The 22,916-nt window shown below is 47.7% G+C and overlaps 2 protein-coding genes across 7 annotated transcripts in view; one reads left to right on the top strand and one right to left on the bottom strand.

Moving 5' to 3' along the window:
* exoc3l1 (exocyst complex component 3-like 1) overlaps positions 1 to 22,916 on the top strand; it is a 110,755-nt gene that overhangs the window by 11,674 nt on the left and 76,165 nt on the right. For 2 of the 6 annotated variants that reach the window (XM_049723037.2, XM_049723041.1), the window contains exons 2-3: positions 19,673 to 19,851; positions 19,963 to 20,182. In XM_049723037.2, coding sequence (XP_049578994.1) covers positions 19,673 to 19,851; positions 19,963 to 20,182 — 399 coding nt within the window. Of the gene's footprint in view, positions 1 to 19,672; positions 19,852 to 19,962; positions 20,183 to 22,916 lie in introns of those variants that run through there. The other 4 variants (XM_068651054.1, XM_049723042.2, XM_049723039.2 and 1 more) reach the window with 3 other exon arrangements.
* LOC137840369 (uncharacterized) lies at positions 1,400 to 18,498 on the bottom strand. The gene is given in 4 exon segments (XM_068651089.1): positions 1,400 to 1,417; positions 1,873 to 2,393; positions 2,396 to 2,623; positions 18,471 to 18,498. Coding segments are annotated over 4 exon segments (795 nt in total).

Here is a 22,916-nt window from a genome sequence, read left to right as displayed (position 1 = left end):
CGCGGGCCACAGTTGGCCCGCGGGCCGTAGTTTGGACACCCTGGACTAGCCTTTTGCGAACGAAGGTTACGAGACGGAACATAAGGAACAAGTAGGTTGACAAGATATGAAGGCGCTAAGCCATGCAGTGATTTATAGGTTAATAGAAGAACCTTGAAGTTACATCTTAAATGGACCGGGAGCCAATGTAAGTTGGCTAATATTGGGGAAATGTGATCAAATTTTCTTGTCCGTGAGAGCAGCCTCGCAGCAGCATTTTGTACTAACTGTAGACTTTTGATGCTGGATTTAGGAAGACCAGAGAATAATGCATTACAGTAGTCAAGGTGCGACGTGACGAACGCATGTGTAATAGTTTCCGCATCACCGGTCGAGAGGATCGGATGAATCTTAGCAATATTACGAAGATGAAAAAACGCAATTCTGGTTATATTCTTAATGTGCTTTTGAAAGGAGAGCGTTTGGTCAAATATTACCCCGAGATTAGTTACAGTATCGCTCTGAGTGATAGTACGGTTATCTATAGTTATAGTGGTTTCCTTAAATAAGTGTTGATAACGAGTTGGACCAATTATCAACATCTCAGTTTTATCTGGGTTAAGACGAAGGAAGTTGAGAGGCATCCATTGCTTGATCTCCGCAAGGCATGCCTCAAGATTACAAGTCTCGCGGATCTGTCATCGGTAACGGCATATATAATTGGGTGTCATCCGCGTAACATTGAAAACTAATATTGTATTGGCATATTATGTCCCCAAGCGGAATCATATAAATATTGAATATAATTGGTCCGAGTACCGATCCCTGTGGGACACCACAAGTAACATTATAGAGCTCAGAGGACGTATTGCCATGGACCACTCGGTGCGTCCTGTCTGATAGATAGGAATGGAACCAGCCTAGTGCTGACCCTGAAATACCAACACAACTTTTAAGACGCCCTACTAAAATATCGAAGTCTACAGTGTTGAAGGCAGCACTAAGCTCGAGTAGTAACAATACAGATGAAGTGTTTGAATCCATAGCTATGAGGAGATCATTAATCACTTCAGCAAGTGCTGTCTCAGTGGAATGGTTAGCTCTAAAACCAGACTGAAAAGATTCATATTGATTATTGGCGACCATGCCATCAATAAGCTACTGCGCTACTACTTTTTCAAGAAGTTTTCCTATGAATGGGAGGTTTGAAACTGGCCTATAATTACTGAGACAGTCCGGGTCAAGATTTGGTCGCTTAAGTAACAGTTTAATGATAGCGGTTTTAAAGGCTGTTGGCACTATCCCAGAGGAGACAGACAGATTGATTATATTTAAGACGGACGGTCCTAAAATTTGAAATAATTCTTTAAGTAGTTTGGCTGGAAGCGGGTCGAGTAAACATGTTGTTTGTTTAGCCGCACTAACCAATTGTGTAAGCCTTTCAAGGGACACGCTTTTAAAATTTGAGAGGGTTATTGCATCATCATCAGCGCCAGTAATCGGCGGTCTCGACTGAGAGATTGGAATGGTATTCTTGATCTCATCCCTAATGGATTCAATCTTTCGAGCAAAAAATTTCATGAACTCGTTAGCTGAGTGGAAGGAGCTATCGGGGGTCGGCTGGCGTAGTGTTAGCTTTGCCACTGTAGCAAATAGGTATTTAGGATTGTTTTTATTGAGATTAATGACTTGCGAAAAATAACGAGTTTTTGCCAAGATAAGCGCATCTTTATATTTCAGGAGGCTGTCCTGGCATGCCTGATGGAAAACCTCAAGTTTGGTTAAACGCCATCTGCGCTCATGCTTTCTACATAATTGCTTAAGCGTACGTGTTTCATCTGTGAACCACAGAGTAGGCAATCTACGGCGAGTTTTCAGATGTAGCGGCGCCACCGAGTCGATGGCATTTAACAATGTTGCATTGAATTCATTTGTAAGATTATCAATAGAGCTGATATATGCGGGAAATATGGCAGTTGCCGGCGACAGTGACTCAGATAGCGCAGTTGCAGTCATGGAGTTAATATTACGGCTGCTATAATTCTGATTGCTCTCTTGTCTTTGACAAAGAACTAAAATTTCAAATTTTATTAAGTAATGATCAGACAAAACAGTAGTGTATGGCAGTACTGTTATATTTGAGACTGCAAGTCCTCGGGATAATACCAGATCTAAGGTATTTCCATTCTTATGCGTTGCTGCCTGTACGGCTTGCGTAAAACCAAATGTATCAGTTAAAGTCTGAAACGCCGAAGTAAGTGGCTCTGACGGTAAATTCATGTGAATATTGAAATCGCCCATGATTATTATATTATACGCATTTGTCACTAGATCAGCCACGAATTCTGAAAATTCATCCAGGAAGCCAGAGTAAGCCCCGGGTGGACGGTAAATATAAAAGTGGTGGATCGGACAGTGAGAACTTAAAATTTTTTAAATACGTTTAAATACAAGCTCACAACATTTGGAGGCGAGGCCTCGCTAAGCGGCAGCAGTTCATTAGGTTTTAACCAGGTCTTGCAAAGACCAAAAACGTTTAGATTATGTTCCGTGATGAGGTCATTAACGAGAACTGCTTTCGTATGAAGCGATCTAATATTCATAAGACCGAGTTTAAGTGTAATCGGTCGATCAGGGTTCGTATCTATCGGAGGATTTTTAAACGAAATGCGAGTAAGATTGTGTTCTCTAGGCCTGACATCACCCCTCAAATGTTTATTAGCGCGGTGGGATGGTACGACCGTGGGAATTTGATATTAATTATTATTATTAAAATTATCTGAAACAGGCACCGTTTCATCAGCGATACCGGTCGGGGTGGAGTGATTGGATTTGTCTACTACTCCAGTAGAAAGTGTGTTCACGTGTACTGTAGCACTATTCCAACTGTGACGCTCTAGTCTACATAAGGAGCTATGCGCATGCTGGAAGTCTAGCCTAGCACTAGTAACTTTAACTTAACAGACTCCAAACCCATCCTAACAGATGGTCTAATCACCTGTGCCCCGGCCTGCTCTAAAGTGACCTGTCATGAGTGGCTCAAACAGTAATCTATATTCCTAGAAAGAGTGAAGGCGCCTTCACGGTTAGGGTGAAGGCCGTCCTTCCTCAGCAGGTCGGGGCGGCCCCAGAAGGAGGACCAGTTATCTATAAAATACAGTCCCTGCTTTTTACAGAACCCAGACATCCATCGATTAAGGGAGACTAATCTACTAAACCTCTCATCATTGCCTCTCCCAGGCAGGGGGCCACAGACAAATACTCGATGCCGACTCATCTTTCTGGCGAGATCACAAGTCCTCTGTTTTTCCGCTATGTTTTTCTTTGTGATCTCTAATATTCTCATCCTAACATCATTGGCACCGACGTGTGTCCGAGTAGCTAATGTTGTTGGAACTACGCTGTTGACTAGGCCTATTGCGAGTCAGCTCCCTAAGATTAGCTTCTATGTCGGGTGCTCTGTACCCAGAATACACATTACGGTGGCTGGATATTTAAGCGTAATATTTCGGGTAATGGAGTCACCTATGACCAAAGTGTGAGGGCCAGTAGACCGAGATGACTTTGGACGGCTATGCGGCTTACCTGACTCATCGCATTAGCAAGCCGCTTGGGGCTAATGCTAACTGGGCTCGCGGGCTGACTACAGTCCGCGTCTGTGTCCGCCACATCTACTGTTATCGCACTATTCTGCTCTAGCTGGCGGACACGTCCCTCTAGCAGGGACAACCTCTCTAAGAGAAGGGTGCAGTTGGTGCACGAAGCCGTACAAACCTCTTGATCCGCAGCCATACTTTGTGTCCGATGATCGACGGTAGACAAACGGCCACGAAGCCTCCGCACTCTCCAATTCTATTCTCTCTAATATCAGGTAACAGAAATACCCACACTTCACACGGATCAATGGTTGTTTAAAACAAAGCATCACAACTTCTGTACATTATTTATGCAACTTACAGAATGGTTTTGGGTTTAATATTTTATATTCGATGGATTTAATTTTGTCGTATATTTTAGGTTATTCCATTGCCCCAATGACACTTTACACGGATCAATGGTTGTTTAAAACAAAACAACACAACTTGTTTTGGGTTTAATATGATCATATTTGATGGATTTAATTTTGTCATCTATTTTAGGTTATTCCATAGACCTAAAATCAGGTCACAGAAATAACCACACTTCACACAGGTCAATGGTTGTTTAAAACAAAGCAACGTGACTTCTGTACATTATGTATACAACTTACAGAATGGTTTGGGGTTTAATATTTCATATTTGATTATTTAATTTTATCATCTATTTTAGGTCTATGTGTAGACCTAAAATAGATGTCTATTTTAGGTTATTCTATAGACCTAAAATAGATGTCTAAATTTGGTCTGTGTAGACCTAAAATAAACATCTAAATTAGGTCTATACATCGACCTAATATAGACGTTGATAAGGTAACAGATATAACCACACTTCACCCGGATCAATGGTCGTTCAAAACAAAACAATGCAACCTCTGTTCATTATTTATACAACCTAAAGCTGGTTTATGGTTTAATATTTCATATTTAGTGGATTTAAATTTGTTGTCTATTTTAGGTCTATATATAGACCTAATTTAGACGTGTATTTTAGGTCGACACATAGACCTAATTTAGTCGTCTATTTTAGGTCTATAAAATAACCTAAAATAAACGTCTATATCAGGTTACAGAAATAACCACTTCACATGTACGGATCAATATGGTTGTTAAAAACAAAGCCAAACCACTTCTGTACATTATTTATACAAATAACAGCTGGTTGAGTCTTTAAAATTTCGAAATATGATCATATTTGATGTTTTTAATTTAGATGTCTATTTTAGGTCTGACATCTAAATTAAAAATATTAGGTCTCCCCCTCCGTGAGTCGTCACCTTATCGTGGTGGAGGGGTTTGCGTGCCCCTATGATCCTAGGAGCCATGTTGTCGGGGGCTTCATGCCCCTGGTAGGGTCACCCATGGCAAACGGGTCCTAGGTGAGGGATCAGACAAAGCACGGCTCACCCAAGCCCCTTATGACGAAAAACACAAATGGACTTTGTTTTCCCTCGCCCGGACGCGGGTCACCGGGACCTCCCTCTGGAGCCAGGCCTGGAGGCAGGGCTCGAAGGCGAGCGTCTGGTGGCCGGGCCTTCGCCCATGGGGCCCGGCCGGGCATAGCCCGAAATGGAAACGTGGGTCCCCCTTCCCATGGGCTCACCACCTGTGGGAGGGGCCGAAGGAGTCGGGTGCAATGTGAGCTGGGCGGCAGCCAAAGGCAGGGACCTTGGCGGTCTGATCCCCGGCTGCAGAAGCTGGCTCTTGGGACATGGAATGTCACCTCTCTGGCTGGAAAGGAGCCCGAGCTGGTGTGCGAGGCAGAAAAATTCCGACTAGATATAGTCGGACTAGCCCTCACGCACAGTTTGGGTTCCTGTACAAGCCCTCTCGAGAGGGGCTGGACTCTCTTCCACTCTGGAGTTGCCCACGGTGAGAGGCGTCGAGCAGGTGTGGGTATACTTATTGCCCCCCGGCTGGGCGCCTGCACATTGGGGTTCACCCCGGTGAACGAGAGGGTAGCCTCCCTCCGCCTTCGGGTGGGGGGACGGGTCCTGACTGTTGTTTGTGTCTATGCACCAAACGGCAGCTCAGAGTACCCACCCTTCTTGGGGTCCCTGGAGGAAGTGCTGGAGAGCGCTCCTTCTGGGGATTCCATCGTTCTACTGGGTGACTTCAATGCTCACGTGGGCAATGAAAGTGAGACCTGGAAGGGCGTGATTGGGAGGAACGCCCCCCCCGATCTGAACCCTAGCGGTGTTCTATTGTTGGACTTCTGTGCTCGACACGGATTTTCAATAATGAACACCATGTTCAAGCATAAGGGTGTCCATGTGTGCACTTGGCACCAGGACACCCTAGGCCGCAGTTCGATGATCGACTTTGTAGTCGCGTCATCGGATTTGCGGCCGCATGTTTTGGACACTCGGGTGAAGAGAGGGTCGGAGCTGTCAACTGATCACTACCTGGTGGTGGGTTGGCTCCGATGGTGGGGGAAGATGCCGGTCCGACCTGGCAGACCCAAACGCTCTGTGAGGGTCTGCTGGGAACGTCTGGCAGAATCTCCTGTCAGGAAGAGCTTCAACTCCCACCTCCGGCAGAGCTTTTCCCACGTCCCGGGGGAGGCGGGGGACATTGAGTCTGAGTGGACCATGTTCCGCGCCTCCATTGTTGAGGCGGCTGACCGGAGCTGTGGCCGTAAGGTCGTTGGTGCCTGTTGTGGCGGCAATCCCCGAACCCGCCGGTGGACACCGGCGGTAAGGGATGCCGTCAAGCTGAAGAAGGAGTCCTATCGGGCCGTTTTGGCCTGCGGGACTCCGGAGGCAGCTGACAGGTACCGGATGGCCAAGCGGAGCGCGGCTTCGGCGGTTGCTGAGGCAAAAACCCGGGCGTGGGAGGAGTTTGGTGTGGCCATGGAGAATGACTTTCGGACGGCTTCGAGGAAATTCTGGTCCACCAACTAGAGTCTCAGGAGGGGGAAGCAGTGCAACGTCAACACTGTTTACAGAGGGGATGGCGTGCTGCTGACCTCGACTCGGGACGTCGTGAGTCGGTGGGGAGAATACTTCGAAGACCTCCTCAATTCCACCTACACGCCTTCCATTGAGGAAGCAGGGCCTGGAGACTCTGAGGCAGATTCTCCAATCTCTGGGGTCGAAGTCACTGAGGTAGTTAAAAACTCCTCTGTGGCAAGGCCCCGGGGGTGGATGAGATCCGCCCGGAGTTCTTAAAGGCTCTGGATGTTGTGGGGCTGTCATGGCTGACACGCCTCTACAACGTTGCGTGGACATCGGGGACAGTGCCTCTGGAGTGGCAGACTGGAGTGGTGGTTCCCCTCTTTAAGAAGGGGGACCGGAGGATGTGTTCCAATTACAGGGGAATCACACTCCTCAGCCTCCCTGGTAAGGTCTATTCAGGGGTGCTGGAGAGGAGGGTCCGTTGGGAGGTCGAACCTCGGATTCAGGAGGAGCAGTGTGGCTTTCGTCCTGGTCGTGGAACAGTGGACCAGCTCTACACCTTCGGCAGGATCCTCGAGGGTGCATGGGAGTTCGCCAAACCAGTCCACATGTGTTTTGTGGACTTGGAGAAGGCGTTCGACCGTGTCCCTCGGGAGGTTCTGTGGAGGGTGCTTCGGGAGTACGGGGTGCCAAGCCAACTGATAAGGGCGGTTCGGTCCCTGTATCACCAATGCCAGAGTCTGGTCCGCATTTCCGGCAGTAAGTCGGATTCGTTCCCAGTGAGGGTTGGACTCCGCCAAGGCTGCCCTTTGTCACCGATTCTGTTCATAATTTTTATGGACAGAATTTCTAGGCGCAGCCGAGCCGTTGAGGGGGTTCGGTTTGGGGACCTCAGCATCGCGTCTCTGCTTTTTGCAGATGACGTGGTGCTGTTGGCTTCTTCAGGCCGTGATCTCCAGCTCTTGCTGGAACGGTTCGCAGCCGAGTGTGAAGCGGTCGTGATGAGGGTCAGCACTTCCAAATCCGAGTCCATGTTCCTCGGTCGGAAAAGGGTGGAATGCCCTCTCCGGATCGGGGATGAGATCCTGCCCCAAGTGGAGGAGTTCAAGTATCTTGGAGTCTTGTTCACGAGTGAGGGGAGGATGGAGCGTGAGATCGACAGGCGGATCGGTGCAGCGTTGGCAGTAATGCGGACCCTGTACCGGTCCGTTGTCGTGAAGAGAGAGCTGAGCCAAAAGGCAAAGCTCTCAATTTACCGGTCGATTTACGCTCCTACCTTCACCTATGGTCACGAGCTATGGGTCGTGACCGAAAGAACGAGATCTCGGATACAAACGGACAAAATGAGTTTTCTCCGCAGGATGTCTGGGCTCTCCCTTAGAGATAGGGTGAGAAGCTCGGTCATCCGGGAGAGACTCGGAGTAGAGTCGCTACTCCTCCACGTTGAGAGGAGCCAGATGAGGTTGCTCGGGCATCTTATCAGGATGCCTCCTGGACGCCTCCCTGGGGAGGTGTTACGGGCATGTCCCACCAGTAGGAGACCCCGGGGACGACCCAGGACACGCTGGAGAGACTATGTCTCTCAGCTGGCCTGGGAACGCCTTGGGATGAGCTGGATGAAGTGGCTGGGGAGAGGGAAGTCTGGGAGTCCCTCCTAAAGCTGCTGCCCCCGCGACCCGACCCCGGATAAGCGGAAGAAGATGGATGGATGGATTTTAGGTCTGTACATAGACCAATTTTAGACATCTAAATTAGGTCGATACATAGACCAGACGTCTAATAGACGTCTATAGCAACATTGAGGACAGCAGGTGCAAAAATTGACAATTATTCTCAAACATCCCCTGATCTTAAACTCCCAGGAGGGCAAGGAAAAACTCAAATCTCCTACTAGGGGAAACCTTGAGAAGAGACCACAGATGGCACGATCCCTCTTCCAGGATGACCAGGCTGCAATGGATGCAGAGAGGACACATAGTATACATAAAATGGACAATCCAAAGGTAAAGCATCGAGAGCAGGATGTTATTGCACAGTAATGACTCTGAGACTCAGCCATGTAGCAGCCATTCTGTCCACAATATAAACATAATTTAGCACTGTGCCGGCACACAGCCTCCATTGCAGACAGATGTGGATGTCCTAGTTGCTGAGGCTTTGCTTCTTTGCATGCTTCAATGGAGGGGAATTTAAGGGCCACCAGAAACAATAAGTCATGTTGTGGTGATGGAGGAATAACAGACAAAGCTGGGTATGTGGAATCACTTTCCCATTGTCTCTCACACAGTTGGGCAGTCAGGTTTCACCCAAAGATCAATTAAGTGGTCCAGACTATTAGATTAGTCACACAAAGCCAACACATCTTGAATGAGCTCATTCAATGCACTAAAAAGAAATTCCTGGAGTTTTTCGTCATTAAAATGGCTCTTAGCAGCATTCTGAAAGCAACAAAAAATTCAGCAACACTGCAAGATCCTTGACGCAGCTCTATTAGGCACAACAGTGGTCCACAGCCTTTTTACGAGTGTATAAAAGTGATCAAGTCATCACAAAAATCACTTCTTTTGTCCCCATAATGACGGTTTGTGTATAAAAGCTTCCTTTCAGTAATGTCCGTCTTGATTTCGTTCTGTCTCTTCTTTGTGTGAATTATACGGCACCATTTGCCTGGCGGATGAACATGCGATCAACACACCATTTTTCTCCCCAGTGACTGTGTCACATATTCTTCCGCCCAGCAAAGCGGTGCCGCACATCAGCGGTGCACAGCCTTTTTATGAGTGTATAAAAGTGATCAAGTCATCACAAAAATCACGGAAAAAATCCTTCTTTTGTCCCCCATAATGACGGTTTGTGTATAAAAGCTTCCTTTCAGTAATGTCCGTCTTGATGTCGTTCTGTCTCTTCTTTGTGTGAATTATACGGCACTATTTGCCTAGCGACATGCGATCAACACACCACTTTTCTCCCCAGTGACCGTGTCACATATCCCTCTGCCCAGCAAAGCGGTGCCGCAAAACAGCGGTCCACAGCCTTTTTACGAGTGTATAAAAGTAATCAAGTCATTACAAAAATCACGGAAAAAATCCAATATAAGCCACTCTGGACTATAAGCCGCAGGGTTCAAAATTTGGGGAAAAAGTTGCACCTTATAGTTCGAAATATACGGTACACACTACACTACACTACACTACACTACAGTACACTACACTACACTACATTGTTATATTAGGCCTCTTAATAATTAGACAGCTGACTTAAACTAGGCTATTCTGTTACTGTGACCTTTCCGTATGGTTTGACATCTTATCTACTCTTGGCACACTTAGTTGATTTCAGTTCAGGCCATAGAGCTCACATGGGCTAGGCAGAGTCAACCCTTGTGGGTGGGTGGTCTAGAGCAGTGGTCCCCAACCACCGGGCCGGTCCGTCACTTGATACCGGGCCGCCAAGCCGCACAGGAATTTCTTTTTTTTTTCTTTTTTTTTTTTAATCGACGATCAATTCATTCAGGTCAAGTCGCTTGTCCCGGTCACGTGACATGTTTCCCCAGTCGAGCCCGCAAAGCTAGCAAAAATGAGTAAGAATTTATTTTGAAAAAATTGGCGATTCTCTCCCAATTTCACCTGTCGGTTCAGGTCAAAACGCTTGTTTCTGTCACATGACATGCCACGTCAGTCGAGCCCGCGAACCAAGCAAAAATGAGCAGGAAACAGAGATGTTTGGAAGGCTTCTTCGGAAAGGGAAAAAAGCCCAATGAGGAGACGGAAGAAGAGGCTACGACTTCTAAGAAAAGGAAAGCTGCATTTAAAAAAATATTCCAGAGTCCTACTTAAAATATGGATTTATCACCACCGTTGACTCTGATGCGCCAAGCCCACTCTGCATAATATGTGGCGACAGGCTAGCTAACGAGGCAATGAAGCCTTCAAATCTGCTTCGGCACATGGCGACCAAGCATCCTACATTAAAAGACAAACCTTAACCACAAGCTCAGTGCTCCCACTAATTCAACGTAATGGTGAGTTTTATTCTGTTAGGTTACGGATTTTAGTTATTGATCTGACTCCAAATTGCGATCAACACTTAACACATGAGTTGCTATGTCCCAATCCACACACTGGCGCACCTAACAATTTTGCGAGTTCTTTCTGTCAAAGAGAAGACCAGTAGATCAATCAGACCAAATTTACCAATTGTTTATTCCTGACAAAGCGCACTAATACAGGCCTGGGTCCCGGGTCCCTCACACTAAAACTCGTGCGTTTTTGTGACCACCAAAAGACGACACATTCTTCTGGATTGCCCAGTTTTAAAGAAACACAATATGAATATTAAAGCATGCAAAACATTGTGAGATGATTGGTCGATGGCCATCTCCTCCCCGTCTAGGTGTCGCTGGTCTGGAGGTTGGGTTTTCCCCGCGAAGCCCGACCACATAGACATGCTGTTGTTCTCGTTTCTCACCGACCTTGAGGTGTTCTCGTCCGGTACTCCCTGTCTGGGCCTATTCCACAACACTTCGAAGAAAACAAGTTCATGCAGTTTGCCTCCACATTCTTCGGCACCCACCAATCCACACGAGCACTCCAATACTAGATATTATATTAATATGATTATAAGTTTAACACAACCTTAAAAAAATGTTTGCAAACTGCTGAAAGCACATTTCTCTTTAATTCTTATGTTGTTTGTACTTGTTTTTGTCACGGTCGGGTGGAGCATGGAGCAGGACGACCAAGTGCAGCTTGGACCAGGGTTTATTGGTGAACTCAAAAAAGGCAAACTAACGGACTTGGCAACTGACATGACCTAACAAAACCTAACAACGAGACTGACCAAAAAGACGTGAAACAAAAAGACAGGGTGACATTACCAATGACAGGAACCAGGATAAAAAAAAAACATCATGACATGAACACACAACGTAAATCCAACACCGAACGACCACAACCAATGATCCGACCGGGAGTGAGGGGCAGACAAGACTTATATACACGACAGGTAACGAGAGGCAGGTGGGAATAATCACACTGATCATGGGCACACAGGAGGGGAGGGGCGAGCACACAGACAGAAACCAAGACAACAGACACATAGTGGAGCAGTTGGGGACGAGACGTGACAGTTTTTATGCCAGTCGTATCATTTTATTTCATCTTATTTATATATTTATTATAAATGTATTATTTATTTATATAAATGTATTATTTAGTTATATAAAGGCCGGTCCGCGAAAATATTTCTGACACGTAACCGGTCCGTGGCGCAAAAAACGTTGGGGACCACTGGAGTATAATACTAAGATTCCTGGAGGTGGGCGCAATCTTTCAAAAAAAGGCTTCACGGCGTGGTTTGATCTTTCTGGCTGTCATGCGGTCGCGTTTATTTTTCCGGTTTTCTGTCTCGTCGGTGTCGTAACTTTACTTCCTGTTTTATTTTGTCATCCCTTCCGTTTCAGTTCGTGTTTCCTTCCTCGGTGTTTGGTTGTCTTGTCTTCCCTGATCCCGATTGTGTGCACCTGTGTAGTTGACACTAATTGTCAGCACCTGTGTCCCCGCCCTTTTGTGTGTATTTAGTCCGTGTCTTCCCCTTGTCTTGTGCCAGTGTGTCTTGCCTCGTCCCGACCACCAGCGATTCTTTGACGTCCGAGCTCTCAGTAAGACTCCTCCTTTTTGTCTCGCCACAGAGCGACGCTTTTTGTTAGTGCCTTGATCCCCATAGCCTTTTTGTCTCGCCACCGAGCGACGCTTTTTGTTAGTGCCGTGATCCCCATAGCCTTTTTGTCTCGCCCCAGTGCGACACTTTTTGTTTGTACTTTTTGCCACGTGTTTTCCCTCGCAAGAGGCGTTTTGAGTTGTACTTTTGATCAGTGTGTGTGCTGGAATAAATCAGCGAAAGAAACGACTCTGCATCCGAGTCCTCCGCCTTGTTCCCAGCCTGACAGTACACACTGGCCAGACATGGACTCGGCAGAGTCGGAGCACCTGTGCGCCGCAGTGCGCTCCCATGCCTCACAGCTCGCCCAGCACCAGAGGCAAATGGGCGACTTGGGTGAAGAAATCCGAGGACTCGCTAAGAGTCAATAAGACTTCAGAGGAGCGGTCGCCACCCAAGTAGCAAAGCTGGGTCAGCAAATGCAGGACGTGCTCTCGCTCTTAAACGCGGGACCAGCAGCGACCTCCAGTACACCCGCTGCTTCCCCAGTTACTCCCCTTGCAATAGCTCCCATGACCGGCGGTGCCAGACTGGCTCCTCCAGAGCGCTACTCCGGTGAACCCGGCCTTAGCCGGGCCTTTATTACTGAATGCGAGATGCACTTTGAGAGGTCCCCAGCAGATTTCCCCACCGAGCGCTCCAAGGTGGCCTACATGGTATCATACCTGACGGGAAGGGCCCGCACGTGGGCCACCGCGGAATGGGCCAGGGATTCCATCTCCTGTCGCTCTCTCCCCGCTTTTATCAAGGCTCTGCGAACGGTGTTCGACCCAATCTCCGCTGACCGAGAAAAGGCTCGCCAACTCTGTCAGATAGTCCAGGGACAAGAGACCGTCGGAGACTACGCCATCCGTTTCCGCACGCTGGCCGCGGAGTGCGGTTGGAACGCGACGGCACTGTATGACATCTTCCTCCGGGGCCTCTCTGGATCCATACAGGATCAGCTAATCCCCCTAGATCTTCCCACCGACCTCGACGCCCTCATCGCTCTGGCTATCCACACAGACAACCGGCTACAAGAGTGGAGGAAGCACCGAAGCAGGAACGCCCCCGCCTTCGTCCCAGTAGCCGGTCCTTCCGTCCTAGACGCTAACCACTCCAGGCCGGACGGGGATCGGCAGCGCCAGGAGCCAGAACCGATGCAGTTGGGCAGAGCTAAGTTAACAGAGGAGGAGAAGTTACGGCGACGCCGGGAAGGAAGATGCTACTACTGCGGTGAGCTCGGACACCTCCTTCTCTCTTGTCCGGTGAGGAGGACCCTGAAGGTAAGCGCCTTCTCTGCGGCTCTGTCCCCGGGGCGAGTGCTCCCCAAGGGCAGGATTACACAGCTGGGAAAAGAAATAGAACTTGAAGTACTAATAGACTCAGGAGCGGATGAAAGCTTTATAGACTGGGCATTTGCTCGCCGATGGGGGGTAAAGACTGACCTGCTGAACACTCCCGTGAAAGCTAAGGCACTCAATGGACAGGCACTTTTTGAGGTAACTCACATAACAGAACCTGTTTCGCTGTCGATTGGGCCCCACCAGGAGAATATACGGCTACATGTCGTGACCTCTCCAATGAACCCTCTCATCCTCGGGTATCCATGGCTTCAACGCCACAACCCCGCTATAGACTGGGGATCAGGGGAAATAACTGTCATGATTCCTGTATCAAGTCTAACCCGCGCGCTGTGCCTCCTGCTCTAGACGCGCAAACTCCAGACTTAACCGGGGTCCCTGCGTGTTACCACCAATGGGCCGAGGTATTCAGCAAGGCCAAGGCTACCTCCCTACCTCCCCACCGTCCGTATGATTGCGCCATTGAACTCCTGCCGGGTTCAACTATACCCAAGGGGAGGCTTTATTCTCTCTCGGGACCTGAAAAGCAAGCCTTGAACGAATATATAGACTCCTCCCTGCAAGCAGGACTGATTCGACCATCATCGTCGCCTGCGGGGGCGGGGTTCTTTTTCGTGGGCAAGAAGGACGGCACCCTACGTCCCTGTATTGACTATAGTCCCCTCAATCAGATCACAATCAAGAACCGGTATCCGCTCCCACTGATGTCGACCGTGTTCGACCAATTACAGCAAGCCCGGGTGTTCACAAAGTTAGATCTGCGCAACGCATACCATCTAGTGCGCATCCGGGAAGGGGACGAATGGAAGACAGGGTTCAACACCCATCGAGGACACTTTGAATACCTAGTCATGCCATTTAGCCTCACCAATGCTCCCGCTGTGTTTCAGGCCATGATAAATGATGTTTTGAGAGACTGTTTGGACCGTTTTGTGTACGTATATTTGGATGATATTTTGATTTATTCCCCGGATCTGAAGACCCATAGGTTTCACGTTGAGACGGTGCTGCGACGACTCCTTGCACACCAACTGTACGTAAAGGCCGAGAATAGTGAATTCCACAAGAACACCGTATCTTTTCTCGGTTTCATCGTAGCCCCGGGCAAAGTTGAGATGGACCCGGCGAAAGTTAGCGCGGTAACGGAATGGCCTACCCCTGACTCACGCAGAAAGGTGCAGCAATTCCTGGGTTTTGCCAATTTTTATCGGCGGTTCATCAAGGGCTTCAGTGCCACGGCGGCTCCCTTGCACGCGCTCACGTCTCCTAAGGTTCCCTTCCGCTGGTCGGCGGAGGCGGAGGCGGCCTTCCAGGAGCTGAAGAACCGCTTCAGCACCGCTCCCATCCTCACGCTTCCCGACCCGTCACGACAGTTTGTGGTTGAGGTGGACGCCTCCAATCGAGGAGTAGGGGCCATTCTATCACAGAGAGCCAAGAGCGACAACAAGCTCCATCCGTGCCCGTTCCTGTCTCGACGGCTGACGCCCGCCGAACAGAATTACGATGTGGGAGATCGCGAACTGTTGGCAGTAAAACTGGCATTGGAAGAATGGAGACATTGGTTGGAGGGAGCACAGCAGCCTTTTTTGGTCTGGACAGACCATAAGAATTTAGAATACATAAAGTCAGCTAAGAGATTGAATTCCCGCCAAGCCCGCTGGTCACTTTTTTTCAATCGTTTTAACTTTTCTCTGTCTTACAGACCGGTTAACCAAAAACACCAAGCCTGACGCCCTCTCCCATGTCTACAACTAAGATCCAGAAATTAAGAAGCCCGAATCCATTCTGCCTCCTCATTGCCTGGTGAGAGCAGTGACCTGGCCAATCGAAGGCCGGGTACAGCGGGCCAATGGTAACAAGCCACCCCCTAGTGGTTGCCCGGAGAACAGACTTTTCGTCCCCGATCAATTACGATCCCAAGTCGTCCATTGGGCTCACACCTCCAGACTCTCCTGTCATCCGGGCATGCGCAGAACCCTGTTTGTCATCCAGCAGCGATTCTGGTGGCCCTCCATGAGGGCAGACGTCAAAGATTACGTTGCAGCCTGTCCCGTCTGCGCCCGGAATAAGAACTCCCACGGCGCCCGTATGGGGTTGCTGCATCCCCTACACATTCCTTCGCGTCCGTGGGCAGAGATATCCATGGACTTCGTCACCGGCCTTCCGGCCTCGCATGGGCGAACCACCATACTCACGGTGGTAGACAGATTCTCAAAGATGGCTCACTTTATCGCCTTGCCCAAGCTCCCGTCCGCTAAACGAACGGCCACAGTGATGATGGACCACATATTCCGGGTTCATGGGTTCCCGAAAGACATTGTTTCCGATAGGGGGCCCCGATTCATATCCAGGTTTTGGAGGGAGTTTTGCAGGCTCATAGGGGCAACCGTGAGTCTCACGTCAGGCTATCATCCGGAGGCAAACGGGCAGACGGAACGCATCAACCAGCAGTTGGAGACAAGTCTCCGCTGCCTGGTCTCCCAGAACCCCTCCTCGTGGAGCAAGAACCTCACCTGGGTGGAGTATGCCCACAACTCCCTGCCCACCACGGCTACAGGTATGTCCCCATTCAAGTGTGTGTATGGCTACCAGCCCCCAGTCTTCCCTGACAGTGAGCCGGAGGTGACGGTGACCTCGGCCCACGCCTTGGTGCGCCGCTGTCGTCGCGTCTGGTCGGCGGCACGGGCCACGCTGGTCCGACAGGGGGACCGGGTCAAGCGGACGGCTGACCGGAGGAGACGTCCGGCGCCCGTGTACCAGCGAGGTCAACGTGTCTGGCTGTCTGCCAAGGATCTCCCCCACCGGGGGGACTCCAGGAAACTGGCGCCTCGCTTCGTGGGTCCGTTCCCCATCGCCAAGGTCGTGCACCCGGCCGCGGTGCGTCTCCGCTTGCCCAGGTCCCTTGCAGTCCACCCCACCTTTCACGTCGGGAAGGTCAAGCCGGTTGTGGACAGTCCATTGGTGCCAGGTCCTGCGCCGCCCCCGCCTCCGCGGACTGTGGGAGGTGGGACGGCCTACACCGTGAAAGAACTATTGGACGTGCGCAGAAGAGGCCGGGGCTGGCAGTACCTGGTGGACTGGGAGGGTTATGGGCCGGAGGAGCGGCAATGGGTGCCGCCTAGTTATATTTTGGACCCGGGACTGTTTGAGGACTTTTATGCAGCTCACCCTGAGGCTCCTGGGCCGTCTGGGATCCGGCCCTAGGGGGGGGGGGTGGTTATGTCATGCGGTCGCGTTTATTTTTCCGGTTTTCTGTCTCGTCGGTGTCGTAACTTTACTTCCTGTTTTATTTTGTCATCCCTTCCGTTTCAGTTCGTGTTTCCTTCCTCGGTGTTTGGTTGTCTTGTCTTCCCTGATCCCGATTGTGTGCACCTGTGTAGTTGACACTAATTGTCAGCACCTGTGTCCCCGCCATTTTGTGTGTATTTAGTCCGTGTCTTCCCCTTGTCTTGTGCCAGTGTGTCTTGCCTCGTCCCGACCACCAGCGATTCTTTGACGTCCGAGCTCTCAGTAAGACTCCTCCTTTTTGTCTCGCCACAGAGCGACGCTTTTTGTTAGTGCCTTGATCCCCATAGCCTTTTTGTCTCGCCACCGAGCGACGCTTTTTGTTAGTGCCGTGATCCCCATAGCCTTTTTGTCTTGCCCCAGTGCGACGCTTTTTGTTTGTACTTTTTGCCACGTGTTTTCCCTCGCAAGAGGCGTTTTGAGTTGTACTTTTGATCAGTGTGTGTGCTGGAATAAATCAGAGAAAGAAACGACTCTGCATCCGAGTCCTCCGCCTTGTTCCCAGCCTGACACTGGCATCCAATAAATAGTTCAACTGTGTGTGTGTGTACATGTGTGTGTGTGCTTATGTATGTGCGTGTTTGTATTTTTTATGCTTTTCATTACAAAATCAGCGTTAACAGAGTTAACATGTGCAGCTCCTATACAGGCAGTGAGAAAGCACAAGACTTTCCATTGTTCATGCCAACATGACATGACCTAGAAACAGGTGTGTCTTATTGCTCTTTATTTGACAAGCCACAAATTAGTCACAGATACTGTAGAAAACAATTATACAATGTGTTAGGTTACGGATTTTAGTTATTGATCTGACTCCAAATTGCGATCAACACTTAACACAAATTGCTATGTCCTAATCCACACACTGGCGCACCTAACAATTTTGCGAGTTTGTTCTGTCAAAGAGAAGACCAGTAGATCAATCAGACCAAATTTACCAATTGTTTATTCCTGACAAAGCGCACTAATACAGGCCTGGGTCCCGGGTCCTCACACTAAAACTCGTGCGTTTTTGTGACCACCAAAAGACGACACATTCTTCCGGATTGCCCAGTTTTAAAGAAACACAATATGAATATTAAAGCATGCAAAACATTGTGAGATGATTGGTCGATGGCCATCTTCTCCCCGTCTAGGTGTCGCTGCTCTGGAGGTTGGGTTTTCCCCGCAAAGCCCGACCACATAGACATGCTGTTGTTCTCGTTTCTCACCGACCTTGAGGTGTTCTCGTCTGGTACTCCCTGTCTGGGCCTATTCCACAACACTTCGAAGAAAACAAGTCCATGCAGTTTGCCTGCACATTCTTCGCCACCCACCAATCCACACGAGCACTCCAATACTAGATATTAATATGATTATAAGTTTGACACAACCTTAAAAAATATGTTTGCAAACTCCCGAAAGCACATTTCCCTTTAAATGTAATCAATGGTAAACTTCTTTACTTTACACTTTGTTGCAGGTTTGGTCATCACGTATGCAACCATCTGATCAGTACGATAATACTCTAAGAGTATTTTTCCGTTCACTGTGGATTGGATGAAGTGATACTTAAACATCCACAACCTTACACCTCTGTCGATTGGCAAAGTTTTTGGCCAAATCAACCGGACCTTGGTTGTCCTCAAATACATAATGCATACTGGTATTTATCAAACTGTGCAAAATACAGACACTGCTGGATAGTAGTTGCCAGTGCAATGTACTCAAACTCACAAGTGGACAGTGCTATTGTTGGCTGCTTTTTAGTTTACCATGATACAAGAGCACTGCCTACAGACAGGCCGACACCTTAACCAGATGTACTGTGTATGCAGCCCAGTCTGCATCACTGTATGCATGTATACCGAGGCCCTTGTCATTTTTCCTGTAACATAATTTCTTGTCCTTTGTGCCTTTCAGTACATACTTAACTGTATCATTGTTGTTCATTTGGTTCTGTAAAGTATGATGACAATTTGCTAACTATAAAACTCAAATCAAATCTGGTACTAACAGTCAAATAGAGGAGCCCTTCCACTGCCTCTTTGTATTTTTTTAACATCACTGTACAGTGGCGAGTTATCCTGTATAGTTCAGTTTTGATTCACATGGTGTGGATCTAGGTTTACAATTGTGCATATCAAATCGTTCCAGATTTTTTTTTACATACTGGGCTTGTGACATTATTACACAGTTGTTATTCTGGTTAAAATTAATGCCTAGAAAATGTCCAAGTTTACCCAAATCTTCCATTCTAAACCTTGTGGTTTAACTCAACAGTTAGGCTTCTGTCCCCAAATATGTATTCTAATTCTACACTTAATTCCCATCAAAATACAGGGAACTACCCCAACAAATGATAAAGTTAAGCAGTTTGAAATCCCTAGTTTTGAGAGAAACATGTTTACAGGTTTTTAGCGCATACCTTTTTCTCAGATTCTTAGCTACTATTACCTCAGGAAAACATACAAACTTTCAGGAAGTGTTGAAAGATGACTGGGAAGTAAGTTCTAATACTAAGTAAGGACATCATCTGAAATTTTAACCGCTCAGAGTCTGAGGACGTTTGACATCTCAACAGGTGAAATAGGATAAAAATGGTCATTTAACCTCAATCTCAAAACAACTTTGAAGATCCCATTAAGTTTACAAATCCTTTGTTGATCTATCAAAGTTTGCTTGTTTTATTATTGCTTCTTGTGTATGTTTTTTTTAATGAGGCAAAGTACTTCAATGGGAAATTTGATTGAAGATTTTGTGTCACAAGATTATTGCCCAAGTTCACTGGTCATGTCTGTCTACTGTTTGAGCTCCTTTCCGCTATTTGATACAGATTTAACAATGGTAGTGCCTGATGTGTGGCCAGAAGTGGAGAGAGCGGAGCATTTGGCCCGGGGGGCTGCATTGAAGTGGGCTTCGGGGGTTTTCTGTCGACCTGAACATCTGAGACGACTGAGCCAGTACAGGAAGAGAGAGAGTCAGCGAACTGCCTCTATACATACAAGACTCAAGGTGACAGCACTGAAACACACCCAGATGGTGACAAAGATAGAATGCACATACAGTGGAGTTTTTCAGTGTCTTCTTTTTTAATGCTTCATTCACAAATCATTTTTCCTTCAGTTAATGGTTCAATCATACTTAGAAGAAGTGTGTTGGGGCATGGAACAGCTCAGAGAGGCCCAGGCTGAACTGTGGGAACCATGTCAGGCTTTAAAGAAAGCTGGAGTGGAGTATAACAGTAACCGAGATGAAATTAAATCTCTGGAGAGGCTGAGAGAAGTATCAGTTAACCACCGTCAGCTCCTCACTGCAATCAACAACCTGCCAAGACTTTACTCTGGTGAGATGCGTCCTCGTAAGTGATAGGCTGAACACAATGATAAACATTTTATATGAATATTAAATAATAATTAGAATTTCTGACCTTCAATTTACAGGCATAAATTAAGATGTGAAACACATTACTCTAAAAAGTAAGGAACTGTTAACACCACTTGATTTATTACATAAATTCAGGTTTAAAAATGTAAATGTAAATAATTAATTTAATTTAGATACAATTTCCAAGTCATTTTAACTCATTTTATGAGTTGGGATCAAAAAATTATGTTGGTAATTACATCAACTTAATTTAGCATGTCAGATTTCACTGTCAGTAGACTTCAAACAAAATCCAAGTTGTAGTTGTAGTTCTAATTGGTCAATTTAATTAATGGGTTTAAAATTGTTTCAAGTTATTTTGAGTGAGACAACATTTAAAATTTCACTTGTCTAACTGACTCTAGCTAGCCTATAGCACTGTTATCACGTTAGCTGTGTTCTTCCCCTGAGCTTGTTTAACCGTGACTGCTATCTGTAGCAGTCATCCAAGTGGCAAAGTGACATTTTTTTTTTTTACAAAATATATTTTATTCATTCACATGTGTAGCTGTATTCCTCCCCCCAAATTGTGGTCTGATGTTGCTGAGAGAGGAATTAAAGCAGTACATAACTGCTTTATTTTTATTTTCTCCGTCTGTTTAAAATATGGAGAAGAAAAGGTAGTCATATATAAAGGGCAGTACACAATATGAGCCATCAAAAACAACATTCAGTGTTGTTTTTTAACTGGAAGGTTAAATTAAAGCTTAGACTAGATCGCTTCCAGTGAGAGTTGGTCTCTGCCAAGGCTGACCTTTGTCATTGATTCTGTTCTTCACTTTGATGGACAGAATTTCTTGGTGCGATCAAGGGGTTGAGGGAGCTTTGGCAACCTCAGCGTCTGCTTTTTGCAGATGTGGTGCTGTTAAATTCTTCAAGCCGTCATCTCCAACTCTTACTGAAGCGGTTCACAGCTGAGTGTGAACTGGATGAAAATCAGCAAGTCAAAATCTGAGACCATGGTCCTCAGTCGGATTAGGCTAGATTGCCCTATTTGGGTCCGGAATTAGATCGTGCCCCAAGTGGAGGAGTATCTTGGGGTCATGTTCTCGAGCGAGGGTAGGATAGAGCGTGAGATCAACAGGCAGATTGGTGCAGCATCTGGTGTGATGCAGACCCTGTATTGGTCTGTCGTGGTGAAGAAGTTGAAAGGCAATGCTCTTGAATTACCGGTTCGATCTACGTTTCTACCCTCACGTATGGTCACAATTAGTGGGTCATGACCGAAATAACAAGATCCTGGATAAAATGAGTTTTATTTGCAGGGTGTCCGGGCTCTCCCTTAGAGATTGGGTGAGAAGCTCGGTCATCCGTGAGGGAATTGGAGTCAAGCCGATGCTGATCCACGTTGATAGGAGTCAGATGAGGTGGGTCAGACATTTGATTGAGATGCCTCCTGGACGCCTCCCTGTGAGGTGTTCCAGGCATGTCCCACTGGAAGGAGGCCCAGAGGATGACCCAGGACACGCTAGAGAGACTATTTCTCTTAGCGGGCCTTGGAACTCCTGGGATGAACTGCATGAAGTGGCTGGGTAGAGAGAATAGGATGAGAGCACAAACTGCAGCCAAATCGGCCAACACAGGTTAATTAAAGGCCAGGAGGACAAACAGCGCTTCACCAGCAATAAAATGAGCTGGCTTGAGCCTGTCCAATGAAACACACTCCCAACACCAACCCCTATCAATCACAAAACTTTCTGGGCCCTGCTCCAGTATCCTAAACGGGCCGTCATATGGAAGTTGAAAGGGCGAGCAATGGGCGTGGTGGCACACAAAAAAAAACTGAGCAGACATGAGTGCCGACGGTACAAACACCTTAGGAAGGCAATGGTGGACAGGCATGAGCGCCAAAGGGCCTCACAACAAAAAGGACAAAGGCCGCGCATCGGAACCTTCGGTTATAAACTGCCTTGGCACGCGAAGTGGCTGACCAAGTGAGCGCCAACTCAGCTGTAGCGGCGTTAAGATTGTCCTTCGACGCCTAATGTAACCGCAGCAAAACCCATGGAAGACGGTCAACCCAGTTATTTTCCGAGAACTTAGCCTACAGCGCAGTGGAAACGCTCGCACAACCCATTTGCCTGCGGGTGGTAGGCAATCGTACGGTGAACCTGTATACTCAAGGACTCAGCCAAAGCCAACCAACCAGCGACCCAGGACGACTGGAACATGCGGGCTACACCTGCCGAGGTTGTGGAGGACAGGGGAACAGCTTCCAACCACCAAGTGGTCCGATCCACCATCGCAAGTAGATGTGTCAAAGCCAAAGTCCAAGTCTGCTTTATTGTCAATTTCTTCACATGCCAAGACACACAAAGAGATCTAACTTGCGTTCCCACTATCCCACGGTGACAAGACAGTTCACAATGTACATACAAGTAAACAACACAAGAAAAATAAAACAAGAAGGCACAATCAATGAATAAATAACAGTGATGAATAAATAATAAATAAACAAATAACACAATAAATAAGTACAGGACGCTACGCAGAAGGGGGGAGTTCAGGATCCTAACAGCCTGGAGAATGAAGCTGTTGGTGAATCTGGCGGTGCAGGAGCGCAGGCTCCTGTACCTCTTCCCAGTGGGCAGAAGATTAAACAAAGAGTGAGCGTGGTGACTCACATCACTCACAATCGTGGCCGCCTTGCGGGC

Source organism: Syngnathus scovelli, chromosome 6 (assembly GCF_024217435.2).
Source record: "Syngnathus scovelli strain Florida chromosome 6, RoL_Ssco_1.2, whole genome shotgun sequence".
Classification (NCBI taxonomy): domain Eukaryota; kingdom Metazoa; phylum Chordata; class Actinopteri; order Syngnathiformes; family Syngnathidae; genus Syngnathus; species Syngnathus scovelli.
Note: the sequence above shows the minus strand (reverse complement) of the source record. Positions and strands in the feature narration are given on the sequence as shown.